Here is a 14117-nt window from a genome sequence, read left to right as displayed (position 1 = left end):
AGGAGACTATTTCATCCCCATACCATTCTCATGTCCATGTTTGATGTAGTATCTTAGATATATGAATGGCTTTTGTGAATCCATTAAGTTATAATTCTGTAATATGAGGTTTGAATTACGGAAATCAATTTATTGATCCATTCATAATGGAATGTATTTACATAAAATTAAACGACGTCGCTTAATCTATGAACATTAAAATTTATGTTTTTAGAGACGATTTTCAATAATTAAGTGTAATTTTATCGCCAATGTACATATGCGATTTTGTTGTTGTGTCGAAGGTATTTCAGAAATTTTAGTTGAATCTATAAAAAGAAGACACTTAAATAAAATCAAAAATAGTGAGTCAGAAATTATTGAATGCCGTGTTATAATAAACATTCAACTATTGAAAATCGAGGCATCAATATTATTTACATAGACGCATAACGATATTTACAACTATGTATAGCAGTGATCCTAAGTATACTAAATTCACTTTTACACATAATTGTAAATATCTTCCATTTCTCATACATTCATTTCAGACATTGCCGCCTGGGGGACTCTAGACTTTTGAGAAAAATGCTGAGGAGATGTTGGCTGTATCGAACCATTTCCTGGCGTCTGAGATTGTCCAGTCTGGGCCTGAACATCCGGCAAATTGCCACTACTCATAAACGTAGCATTCTTCGGTAATGTCATACAATTCGACGCGTTACAAATCTGATTTTGATAACTGAACCCAACCTTTCTTGGCAAGGTAGTACATTGGCCTCGATTGGGGCTCGTCTTCAAACTCGCCATTTGAATCCCCGTGTGACAGACGTTCGGGCAATTTGTATTCGTAAAGTGGGGTACACGATTTGTCATGGCAATGATCGCGTTTTTATCTTGATGGTCGATATCGACAATCGTGCTCGAACTCTGAGAATGACCGACAAAGTAATGTGGATGTTTCGAAGTATCATAAGTGGAGTTGTGATTCCTTTTCTGTTGTTGGAGAGCTTTAACTTGCAATCTTGTTTTATCTCTTTGATAATAGACGCCGGCGAAGATTAGGACGTTGAGGATTAATAGAGAGCAGCCAATTGCGATTGTTACACTCAAAGCGGTAGAGTAAGCTGTGTAGCTGGCCACTTCTAAATTAGAAACGTCTTGAGTTTGTGAATTGTTGGGTTGACTTTGAGTGACGGGGGCGCCGGGGCGAGCGGACATGACGCTGATGCAAGTTGTGACGTGAGTGTCCATGGTGGTAGAGGGTATATCTAGGGTTACATTATAGGATTTGCGATAGAGCTCTAATGTGGGGTCGTAGTAATTCGCACGCGTAAGAGGATCGGCCCGAACTAAACCATCGTACATTTCAGGGTCGTTGTGGTTGCGGAATAGGTTGTGTTTTGCGATGACGTCCTTCATGCCAGCCCGGTGGATCTCCGGTATCAACCGCAACCAGACGGACAGCTGGTGCGCTCGGTAGTGATTTTTCATACGTGGCTTCATGCCTGCAATAGAAGTCTGGTTAAGGAAACATATCAGATAATGACTCATTTAGATATTCTATTGCGTTTTGTTAATCTAAAATATCTAAGTTTTTTTTCTAAATATCTGAGTTTTAATTTAAATGAAGGAATATAATTTTTAAGTACCTATTTCTAAATATTTTTGATGCAAAGTATCGTATTCATCCCATACGATGCTCTTGTATTTATTCCTCTCCCTTGAAATCGGAAGTACCGACTCTTGTCGCTGGACCTCATTAGGATTCCTAGAAAAGAGAAAATAAAAGCCTTAAGTTGGTTGTAAGCCGAGAGCAGTCTTTTAAATTGGATTTCCAATTGCAGCTTACAGTCGTACACTTATTTGTAAATTAAAAATGGTTCGAATTTTAAGCTTAAAATAGTAATTAATAGCTACAAATTGAAGCTTTACGGACTATCTTGGTTTCAAGTTAGATATTAGCTTTAGTATCGTGCTAAGTTTATTTAAATAGGTGAATTACTGAAGACTGAAGTGTTGAGTTTATTCATAATTAGCTTCGTTTGTGGAACGGAAAGACCACTAAGTACCACAACCTTTGTTAGAAATAAATCATTTTAATTTGATGAGGGTGTTCCAAAATATTTTTACTGGGCCGATCGTCAAATTTTTTGGTTAGTCACTGCTTAGTTTTACTCGGGTTATGTTAGACGCATGGTAAATATTCCGTATCGCGGCACCAGCGATTTTGATTCTGATTTTTTTTACAGTCGCGTTATGATCTGTAAACATTATAACTAGTATTGTTATGATGGCACATGAAAAAAAATTCAATTTATTAAAAAAATATATTGATATACTTTTTTTTTACTTGGAGAAATGCATTGCGCATACTGCGGTGCGACTGCTTAGTGGGGGAGGGTTATGTGGGACTCGCGAATGTGCATACCCACTAAAACCCCAAGGCGCCACCAACAATCGCCTTAGGCGGGATGCGGTAACAGCAGAGCCTTATCCGCTTCCCGACATGCTATGCGGCGGTTGTGTCCGCCTCTCCCCGCCCATTGTTGATTTGTGATAAGATACTTGACACAGCAAGTATCCTTCACAGATCGGGCCATACGCTTTTAGGAATAGCTAGGGGAGATCGGGTCCAGTGCTTGCAGGGATGGATCACCATCCCTTCTTTTGAACGCATGGACCCCTGCTTCCCCGCTTGGGCATTCTTTATATTAATATACTAACCTAACCTAACCTAACTTAACCGAACAATATTAATAATAGGTTTTTTGGACAGCTCCGGCGCTGCGGGAAATGCAGCCCCTCCGCCCTTGCGTACCAAAGCACAGGCATTTTATTCAAGCCTCCGTAACTTCGGCTTCGGCTACGCGCCTCCGATTTTTTATATATACTCTAGGAGTAAGGCAGACATGACCACGTGGATAGTGGGGTGCTCTGATTCGGATTTGGGTACTTATTGAATTATTTTTTGGCAAAAAAGGTCATTATGATGTAACAACACTAGGTTTGGTGCTGAGAACTCATGACGAAGTCAAAAAAAAAATCAGCCACAAAATCGCTGGTGCCGCGATATGGAATATCTACCTTGTGAACTATTATCAGACTAGCATCAGTATCAGTCTAACCTCTCTTTGTTCCCAAACTAATACAAATCCTAACGACTAACAATTGTGTGCCGTAACGAGGTATGTAGTCCTTAGAACTTATCATTATAGTATAAAAAGTGTATCAAGGGCCACCGAACCGTTCTTTGTGGTACAACCTTAATTTTTAAATATTATTTTATAATTGTCTTGGTTAAATGGAGTATACTAAATTGCTCTATATTGAAGAAAATAAGAGTGGATTGCTAAACGAATGAATGCTAGTTAGTAGACATCAATCTCAAAGTAAGGAATTACCAAAACCTTGAGTTATTCCGAAATATATCTCTGTCAAAACGTCGTACAGGGCAATTTAGTCGCAAGAATATATGAAGCATTTTATGCAACAGTTGTGTAAAAGTGGTCAGTGCGGAATGCTGCGGCCAAGATTGGGGTTGGGATGCGGTTATTTCCGTTTGGAATAAGTTAAACTGATTTTAAACAAGTTAAATTTAAAGTACCTTTCTGAAATATTTCCTTTTCATGCAGGGAAAAAATACGTAGATAAAAAACTCTATAATTATGTTTCTCAAGGAAAATCTATATATATAAAAATTAAACCCGTTTTCCGTTGTCACGACATAACATGAAAACGGCTTGACCGATTTGTCTGATTCTTTTTTTATAATATTCCTTGAAGTACGAGGATGGTTCAAGAGAGAAAAATTAAAAAAAATTGAGTGAAAAAGTCTAAAAACAACACTTTTCTATTTCCCCGTACAAAATATTCGTAATAATATTTAAAGGCAATTTGAACTTTATTACGATATCATAAAGTTCAAGTGTTAGTGGAGGGGTTCCGAGAAGATAAATTTTTATTTTTTGACATAATGTACTTGTTGTATTATCAACTTTCTTTTTTTTATCTTACTAGCTAGACCGATGTCCCGAATAGCAGAGTAAGTATTAAAAAAAAAAAAAAAGAATTGACTGTTATGCGGTACGATGTTCGCCAGGCCAGCTAGTTCTTCATAAAACTAAATGTATTTGTCCCAATGGACATTTGTCATGTGATTCGATCAGTATTGAACAATTTCAAGTATTTAATCAAAAGCGGAGCACATTTATTGCTTTAATATTATACAAGTTTTACGAAGAATTTGGTTGGGCTCCTAAAAATTTTCACCTATGTCCCAATTGAATTTCGACATATTTTTCTATTTTACTGGGCAACATAGGAATCTTCAGTTCTCGAGCAGCCTTTAAAATACATTCTAAATGCAAATGTCTGTGTACGAGACAAGTACTCTCAAGGGTGTAATGTAAATTCCTTGGTCCATTTTGTTGGTTAACTGGAATATATATAATATATACTATACAATTACATATAAACGTTTTATGGATACGTAGATCATAGATGTTATGTCTTAACATGTTGATGCTTGTACTCGTTTTTTATCTTATATAACTTTTAGTAATTTTATTTTTAGCAGACTTCAAAAGACCCGATGTTTCCAATTCGATACACATTATTTTGTATATACCTTGATAATGCATAACGTTTTAAAAAAATCTGGTGAAAAATAAGATATTATTTTGAGAGGTAAACAATTTAATTAATAATAATTAGGAAACGATAAATTGACAAGGGAAGCCTTAAGGTTCATAAGGTCAAACCTACAGTGAGCTTAAATTAAATATCAATAAGTATGAAAAGATATCATAACTCACGATCATAATAAAGCGTCTCTCTGCCGAACAAAATGGTCCTAAGTATTTTCATTTATGAAGCCTTATATTGAAATTACATTATTAATCATTTGATTCTAACATTTTATCAGTACATAATATCACCCTCCATAGTTTGTGTAGACTTAACTAATATATAATACAATGTTTAATAATTCTATATATATCCTTATATAATCTTTATATACTTCTTAACTGCTTAAATAAAAATTATATATCTATTACCTTTAAATTTTAAGACTATGGTTACCAATGTGATTAGATAGTTATTAAATTATTTAAGCACAAAATAAATAGAGTCGTGTTTGATAAAAAAATGAAATTTTTAAGTCATTTATCGTCAAAAATTTTGTAAACTACTGACTCAATTAAAGCTTTGTTCTGTCGCTTTTCATCATAGGATAAACACATCTTGACAGAAAGAGATAAAATATTATCCTGGTAAAGACTGAATTCTAAATATAAATTATAGAATTTAGCTTTATTTTATTATGTTATGTATTTTTACTATACATATTTTTATATAAAAAGCTAATAAAGCTACAAAGGAAATCTCTGATATAACTCTGCTTAATGTCTAGTAAAAATATTGTAAAGTCAATTCCTTCCGCAAGCGGTCTCTAACATATGGCACGCAATGTGTCACTTGGTAACCTCAATACGAGGCTTACCACAGCATTCTCCGCAATATGTTACATAGACCATTTTATATTCTTAATGCTTTTAGTTATAACCCAGATTCTTGTATAGATATCAGAAAATGTGAAATCGCAAAAAATCTTATAAAAACTCTTATAGTAAGCTGGAAGCTACTCATACAGTGAATTTTTATATCGTACCTATTTGATTGTTCGGAACTTGTAAACCACCATGGAAAATAAAATATTGAATCTATTTTTACAGTAGGTATTTGAAATTTACGTTTTGCGTAAAAACTTTCTAAATAATACTAGAAATAATGTATCGCCGTGACAATTAGGTAAAAATATATACACTTGATAATCTGATGCTTGCTTTAAATGAATGTTTACGTTTGAGTAAAAAACGTGATAAAAAGTGAATATAAATTTTTGCCGAATTCATTTTTATTAATTTAAATAATTTTTATTTTATTTATAAATTATATACTAATTTTATCATTATATCTATTTTTATTAAATTAAAAAACAATTTTTTATAAAAATTTAAATTAAAATAAAGTTTTAATTAAATTAAATTATTGATAATAAACTATAATTTATAAAAAATATAAATTTTAAAACTTTCATTATTTTTTTATTTTTATTATAAAATTCTAATTTAAAGCTTATCCCCTAAAATATAAAATTTATTTAAAATTAAACTTTTTTCTAAAAAAATTAGATATCATTCAAAACGATTAACTTTTCATTTCTAATTAATTATTAAAAATAATTATGCAATATTAACTTTTTTAATTAATTCTTTAAATTTCGAAATAAATTTACCCAATTTTTTTTTTAAACTCTGATACACAAGATACAATAAATAAAATTTACTTTTAAATAAATTATTATTTCAATATTTCTTTTATAACTCACCCAGTTCTCACGAAGTTAGCCACATACAATATGAAAGCTTCAGACAAGGCCACTTCAGACTTGGTATAGTTTTTGGGAAAGTGTCCCAGACCATCGACAAGAGGCGCTCCGAATAGATAAGGCAGCTCTTCGCCGTGCACTGAACCCATTCGCTGAAATTGGATATTCGTTTAGTATGTTTTCAAGAGTTCTAGTCCAAACTAATTTTGTTAAACTTTACGATATTTCAAAATAAGAATAATATAAATATGACAAAACTGTCCACATCGTATCCCTAACTTTAATAATAGGTACCTACCAACTGTCGTGAGACTGATCTTAATTTAGAAAATTGAAAATGATTCATGTGCACTTTTTATTATTATTTTTTCATGTATTCTTTATTAGTTTAGTTTGTTTTTTGTTCCTGATAAGTTTCTTTTTCTAAACAACTAAATGTAATACATGTATTTTTGCACTTCTTGCCTTTCTTATGTAATTTAATACTTCTTTTATTTTTCTCACAGTGGTTGCCTGGAAGAGATCGCTCGAAAGCGATAAGGCCGCCAGTTGCTCTCCTTTTTATTTAATTATGTCAATTGTACTATATTAATGTATATGCAACGAAGTGTTAATAAATAAAATAAAAAATAAATAAAACTGAAATTTATTCAAAGTTTTAGGAACTAACATTTTATTATTATGAAATCACATTTTATTATGAAATCTTCCAATAGAAAAAAAGATGATAGTATGTAAACTTCTTTGTACAATCATCACATATTATCATATGTTTAATAACTTTTGACGTGACAACGTCTTATAATTCGATGGAGCCGGCTGCACGCACGAAAAAACATGACTCATGCGGCGTTACCTCGCTCTGAGGCGTTCCATTTAAAATTGACATAATTATATTTATGCGTACAAATAAATGTAACTTGATAAATTCAATTGTGATTTCCATTTACCTCCTTCTCTATATCCATACAAAATACCTATCAAACAAATATTTTTTTTTTTTTGAAAAATGCAACCATCCCATCAATATATTTTTATGACGTTGTCACGTTCAACTATCGTCAGTAAACCGACTTTACAGACAACCGATTTTTTAATATTTAGACTAACTCAAACACATATATATTATATTGTTATATGGATTTATGTAGAAAGTCTTAGTAGTATCATATTTTTATACCTGGGGGTAATCTCCATCCTTAGTCTGATAGTCGAAGACATAGAAAAACGCATTGGGCCCTGAATCTGGCGAACTCTTTGCCACACTAAGGAAGTCCCCAGTTTGCACCAATGGGGCCACATATTGAGCATCGGATAATGCCAACACTGCCGCATCACGTGTATTAATTGGATGCTGTTGAAAAATTCTACGTTAATCTTTAAAAGTTTGTGTTACAACTAAAGTAAGGTTTAAAATTGATCGGACTTTTAAATTATTTAAATATAATGCCTTCCCCGCCCATTTCTGTTTTAGGGCATAAAGATGAACTAATAGGAAAATAGTCTAGCGATTCAAAGGGGGAACGCTGCCAGTATCTTCGGAACCTTGCCTAAAGGGACTCCTTTTAATAATATATTTTAGTTTATGTTAAGTTTAGATATTTATTTCAATGTATATTATTTTATTATAATATAATTATTATATATTTACATGATCCTCAACCTTCACCTACATTACAACGCTTATACTCTCACGAGCGCGAAATGACTCTAGTAACAAATGGTAATTTTTAACAACTCAAATTATACTTTATTCCATTACTATTTAATTTTTTCATTCATTATAATAATATGTTTACATAATTTTCGAAAATTTTAAATGTACGTATAATGATCGTAATAAAGTGAGTTATCATTTTAAAGCACATTTAATTTAAAGCATTAATTATTAGCCGGTATTGATTGAACAGTGTTGGCCTAGTGGCTTCAGCGTGCGACTCTCATCCCTGACTGTGCACCAATGGACTTTGTTTCTATGCGCATTTAACGAACGCACGGTGAAGGAAGACATCGTGAGGAAACCGGCTTGCCTTAGACCCAAAAATAGTCGACGGCGTGTGTCAGGCACAGAAGGCTGATTACCTATTTATTAGATTAACTAATGATCATGAAACAGATACAGAAATCTGAGGCCCAAACCTAAAAAAGGTTGGCGCCATTGAGTCTTTTTTAACATCCGGTTTACTTTATTATTTCTATAACACAGTTATAAAGAAATAGTATAGGAATTATTATGTATCGAAAAGAACGGCTTTATGGTCAAATCATTTGTATAGAGGGGTTTTTTGCATCAGTTCCATAATGTAATAATATTTTGCAACGTCCTGTATTGTTTTTGTTGCAAAATATTCCATTTTTAAAATGCGTTTTAAAAAACAATGTAATAGCAACTAACAATTATTTGCCTTCAAAAAGGCCACCTTATTAACCTTGTATATTTAAAAAATAAATAAACCAGTAAATTGCTTTCAAGGAATCGCTTAATTGTTAGTAAACTGATTCGCATTTCTAAACGTTGTCTGGAGATCTAATGAGCACATACAAATGGGTTTCGTATTTCAATGAGATTGAAAAAGCGTCCTACACTTTCTACTTAATCTTCTTGATTACCACTCAGACATAATTTGAGCTTTAAAACGTAAGTGAACTCGCATCACTTAGATCTTTAATCAATTCAATTATGTTATTAGAACCACTTATTGGACTCTGAAACCATTTATTTAACCTACATCACTTCATTATATTATTAAACTAGCAGACCGGCCAAGTGTTGCTGTGGCTAAGGTTTTTGTTATATTACATAGTAGCAAACTTTTCAAGAAAAACGGTAGCAGAACACCAGTCATGGGGACCACCATGCTTTTATGGTGGTTATGTCATTAAATTGTAGCTTATGTGAAACGTTGGTACTTTCAACACAGCGCCATCTGTTAGAATTGTGACTATCAAATAATAAACAAATATTTTGCAATAAAATAATATTGCGGGTATAAATTGAGATGTAAGCTATTCTATTCTATCTTTTAAGTTGGATCAAACTACACACGGTGTGCAAATTTGATTGATATCGGTTCGGTAGTTTAGGAGTCCATAGCGGACAAACAACGTGACACGTAATTTATATATATTAAGATTATATTTTTCAGGTAATCCACAATAACGATATCCCCTACTAAACTGCAAAAAACTTACCAAAATGCATTTGGAAATCTTCTCATTAATCATCGAAAAAAGAGAACAAGAGAAAATAAGGTATATAATAATTTATTTTTAATTATATTTTTCACGACACAAATTCATTTATTTCTTAAAGTATTCCTTATTTTTTTAATAATTCAACAAAATCTCTATTAAACATACAAGTATATTTATTATTTGTATAACTTAATCTGATCTTATACTATATTTTGCTATAAATGTGATTTCGGCAAAATTACTTTTGTTTCGAGTTTCCTCCTTTAATGTAATGGAATTTGTATCATTCGTGGAATCTTTTCCATCAAATCAATTTTCAATTTGTCGCAGACTCACTGGGTTATCGATTTTCTGTTTATTTCTTTTATAATATGCCAGTATTGCGTGTCACACATTGTAATAACATAAAACGTCTTTACTTAAAAAGAAGAATTGCGTTCAAGAATAAGTTTGTAAACGAATTTAGTAATCATACGAGAGAGACCTAAATGATATTGTGTAAGAAACTACGCTGAGCCATATTAAATATATTTTCTATTACTTAATTTACTTTATATCTCCTTCGTAAAGATTTTGAGGTTATCTTAATATATATAAATTACGTGTCACGTTGTTTGTCCGCTATGGACTCCTAAACTACAGAACCGATATCAATCAAATTTGCACACCGTGTGCAGTGTCATTTAAATTAAAAGATAGGATAGTTACATCTCAATTTATACCCGCAATATTATTTTATTGCAAATATTTGTTTATTATTTGATACAATTCTGACAGATGGCGCTGTGTTAAAAGTACCAACGTTTCACATAAGCTATTTACCTTTCACATAAGTTCTCCTACCGTTTCCCTTGAATAGTTTACTACTATGTAATATAACAAAAACCTTAGCCACAGCAACGCTTGGCCGGTCAGCTAGTATTCTTATAATTCTTACATTATAACACACTTAAATTATCATTATAACACAAAACAATTCACCTTTTGTTATTTCTAGGTAAATTTAGGTTATTTTATGACACCATCAATCATTTGAACCACATGTTATTACACCTGTAATAAAATCTCAATTTTCGGCAGGTTGATGTATCTTACCAGTTTGCTTTCGAATCACGTCGCTAAGTAATCGAAAATCGATAGATAACTTTCGGTCAACATTATAATATCGACGTAGGAAAGCATATTTGCTGTAAGTAGACAAAATACCTAAAGTGACTTTTTCCTGCCATTAGAATCAGAAAAAAAAGCCGCATCGAATGACCCGGGTCCTGTGTCTCTACGATGAAAAAAAAATTACATACGCCGTTGAAAACGCCCGTACTTATATTTTTTTTAGCAAGATTAAATGCTGTATGTAGACCAAAATCTAGTCATTTCAGACATTTTGTACTTACAGCAAAAGAAAAACTGCATTTTTTTCTTTACAAATACTTACTTCTTCCCATTTAAAAACTTAACGCTACTTACAGCATTTCAGCTACGTGTGATTTTTACATTCGTTTACTTACAGCAGTTTTTTTTTTACCATTTACGACATTTTATTTCAAGCAAACATTACATTACCAAATGACCCACTGCATTTCTAGATCTAATCATATTTATAAACTAATCTTACATCTTGAATTGCAATTGAAAGTACCCAAATACATAAATTTACTGCATACAGCATATTTACCGCCTGTAAATTGATAATATTTCCGCGAGTACATTTTTCTTCCTTAGTTACAGCGTTTTAAAGGTTTGTGATTTGAAAAACTGTTTGCTGTAACTAGCCAAACACGTACTTATAGTAACTTTGGTTAAAAAGTTTACATTGCAAATGGTGACTGGCAGTTGAATAAATATATGTTTCAAAAATGGTAGCAATATCATGGATAGGTCAGACACTATTAATTTTTTTCCGAAATTAATAAAGTTTTTTGGCTCTGGTGAACAATTGCAATATGTCTACTTACAGCAAATGTGCTTTCCTACGTCGATATATACCTTGATTGCAAAAGATTTATTGAATAAAGAAGAGTTTATAAAATAGGATATATTTATGTTCCTGTGTAATGGATAGTAGTTTTATCATAATAAACATAGTAGTATTTAAGAATAAGATAAGTATGTTAATATACTCTAATGTATGTAGAATTTTTGGTATAACATATTTATTTACATATATATACGCGCCTATTAACAATGTGATCGGGCGTTCGACCTTCTTTCTTTGTGCCCAAATAAGACTTGCTAGTATATTAAAGGGAAAATCTTGAGGAAACTACGCAGACCTAAAAAGTTGAACGGTCAGACACAGAAAGCTGATCAGCTACTTACAATTAAGAAAAAAAATCACAAAACAGCTATAGAAATTTGAGATTTAGAGGTAGCGTGACTGTAACTAACTTCTAAAATTTCACGTACATCTCTTTTCAAACCAGAAAGCTTGTAAGTAAAAAATCACTTACTTGAACAGTTCTTTCCCAATCCGTGTATTCGTTGACTATTGTAAAGAAAATTTCACTCAAGTGATATGTGTAAGCGTTTCTCACGTAAGTCCTAAAACAAATGAAACGTTAATAAAAATACTTCAGTGGTTCGTGCTTAGCAAAAATAAGTATTGTTAATACGTATTTAACGTTATATAATATTTTCTGAATATATCGAATAAAGTGTCTCACATACGAAGTAATATATATTTATTTAGATAACCTAATAAATAGGCTTAAAAGGCGACAAATCCTAAGTCTTGATAGACACGGTTGAAAGAGAGGAGCAGTCTCGATGGAGATTTTGCTTTGAACGCCCAACAGCTCTCAACACATCTGCTCATAGTCTAGCTGACTGATTGGAAGATAAAGACTTATATAAAAAATAAAAATTTAGATAACCTGCTGTAACTAAAACTGAAGGAATTTCATTTCCATGTACTGCATTACATAAATCCCTGCGGAAGCAAGGCCGAATCACAGGGGAGGAAAATGTAAAATGCTTTCCTATTCACAACGAAACACGCTAACAAGACGAACAAACAATCTGTTACACAAACACACTCACCGTATTATTCTATCCCGCCTCTCGCCCTCAAAACCATTCTGAATGTCCTGAGCTGAAAATTTCCAGAGTGCCTCGCTCGTTACAACGCCGAATAGCAGATCATATTTATTCTGTCCTCCTCTTATCCCGAAAATTCTATCTCCGCTCCTTTTGTCCGCCTTAAAATTGTTCACTCCAGAAACGCTTGTGAAACCCTGTAGGTCGTTTGGTATGAAAAATGTTAGCAATTCCTTAGCATAGTCCGTTTTAACTACGACCCCGTCGACTGAGGGACCGAAAGCTGTTAGGTAGCTTGGAGTGCTTATTTCGGCAGACATAAGTTCTTGTAAGGGCACTTCTCGGAGACAATCGACGATCAATTCATGGTCCTTTACGATATCCTCTGGTAAGGTGCAATTTGATTGTTTAGCTAATTGGACCGAATAGTTCACAGGATCTTCCACTAACGCCCAAGAGCTTAAAGCTGATCCTGATAGTAGGATTACTCGGTGAAAGAGACCTAAAACGGAAAAATATCTATGTAAAGCTTTATAACGAATATTACTTTTTATTTGTATTAAGACAAATAGATTTATTAGTGTTACGTACTATAAAATAAAATAAAAGCAAAACATAAATAATAAGTCAAAGTTACTAAATATAAGTGGAATTCATTATCGTAAAGAATCTATAATCTAATAAGTAACAATCAAAATAGCAAATAACAGGAGGATAATATTTAATCATCATACTTTAGCTCAAGTTTTGAGTAGGGCATAATATACAAACCTGGCATTACTGTAGGGGAAATCATTAGGAAGTTTATACACGCAGCGCCGGATCCATGACCAAGCATGGTGACATTTCCTGGGTCCCCACCGAATAGTGCAATATTCTGCTGCACCCAATGTAATGCGGCGATTTGGTCCATCAGTCCATAGTTTGCTACTCTTGCTCTTACGTGAGGTATTGGATTTGCGTTCAAAAAACCTAAAAGAATGATTAATATAAAATACTAGCTGGCCTGGCGAACATCGTACCGCCTAACAGTCATTTCTTTATTTTTTTAAAATACTTATTCTGCTATTCGGGACACCGGTCTAGCTAGTAAGATATAAAAAAGTAAGTTGATAATACAACAAATACAGTATGTCAACAAATAAAATTTTACCTTCCCGGAACCCCTCCACTAACACTTGAACTTTATGATATGGTATTAAAGCTCAAATTGCCTTTAAATATTATTACGTATATTTTGTATGTGAATATAGAAAAGTGTTGTTTTTAGACTTTTTCACTCAATTTTTTTATTTTTTCTCTCCGTAAGAACCATCCTCGTACTTTAAGGAATATTATAAAAAAAGAATCGGACAAATCGGTCAAGCCGTTTTCATGTTATGTCGTGACAACGAAAAACGGGTTTCATTTTTATGTAATATATAGATATGAACAATAAACGACGCATTGATACGAGTACATGTCATTCATAGAATCGAAGACAAAGTTTAAAAAATGTCCACGAAATGTGAAA

General features: G+C 32.6%; 1 protein-coding gene across 1 annotated transcript in view; it reads right to left on the bottom strand.

Moving 5' to 3' along the window:
• Positions 1-362: 362 nt before the first annotated feature.
• LOC125051408 (neuroligin-4, Y-linked-like) overlaps positions 363-14117 on the bottom strand; it is a 55336-nt gene continuing 41581 nt past the window's right edge. Inside the window, exons 5-11 of the mRNA XM_047651699.1 lie at positions 13376-13576; positions 12608-13106; positions 12019-12109; positions 7554-7727; positions 6374-6525; positions 1632-1750; positions 363-1487 (exon numbers count right to left, since the gene is read on the bottom strand). Coding sequence (XP_047507655.1) covers positions 514-1487; positions 1632-1750; positions 6374-6525; positions 7554-7727; positions 12019-12109; positions 12608-13106; positions 13376-13576 — 2210 coding nt within the window. The 3' untranslated portion in view covers positions 363-513. The remainder of the gene's footprint in view (positions 1488-1631; positions 1751-6373; positions 6526-7553; positions 7728-12018; positions 12110-12607; positions 13107-13375; positions 13577-14117) is intronic.

The sequence above is a fragment of the Pieris napi genome, chromosome 7 (assembly GCF_905475465.1).
Source record: "Pieris napi chromosome 7, ilPieNapi1.2, whole genome shotgun sequence".
Lineage (NCBI taxonomy): Eukaryota > Metazoa > Arthropoda > Insecta > Lepidoptera > Pieridae > Pieris > Pieris napi.
Note: the sequence above shows the minus strand (reverse complement) of the source record. Positions and strands in the feature narration are given on the sequence as shown.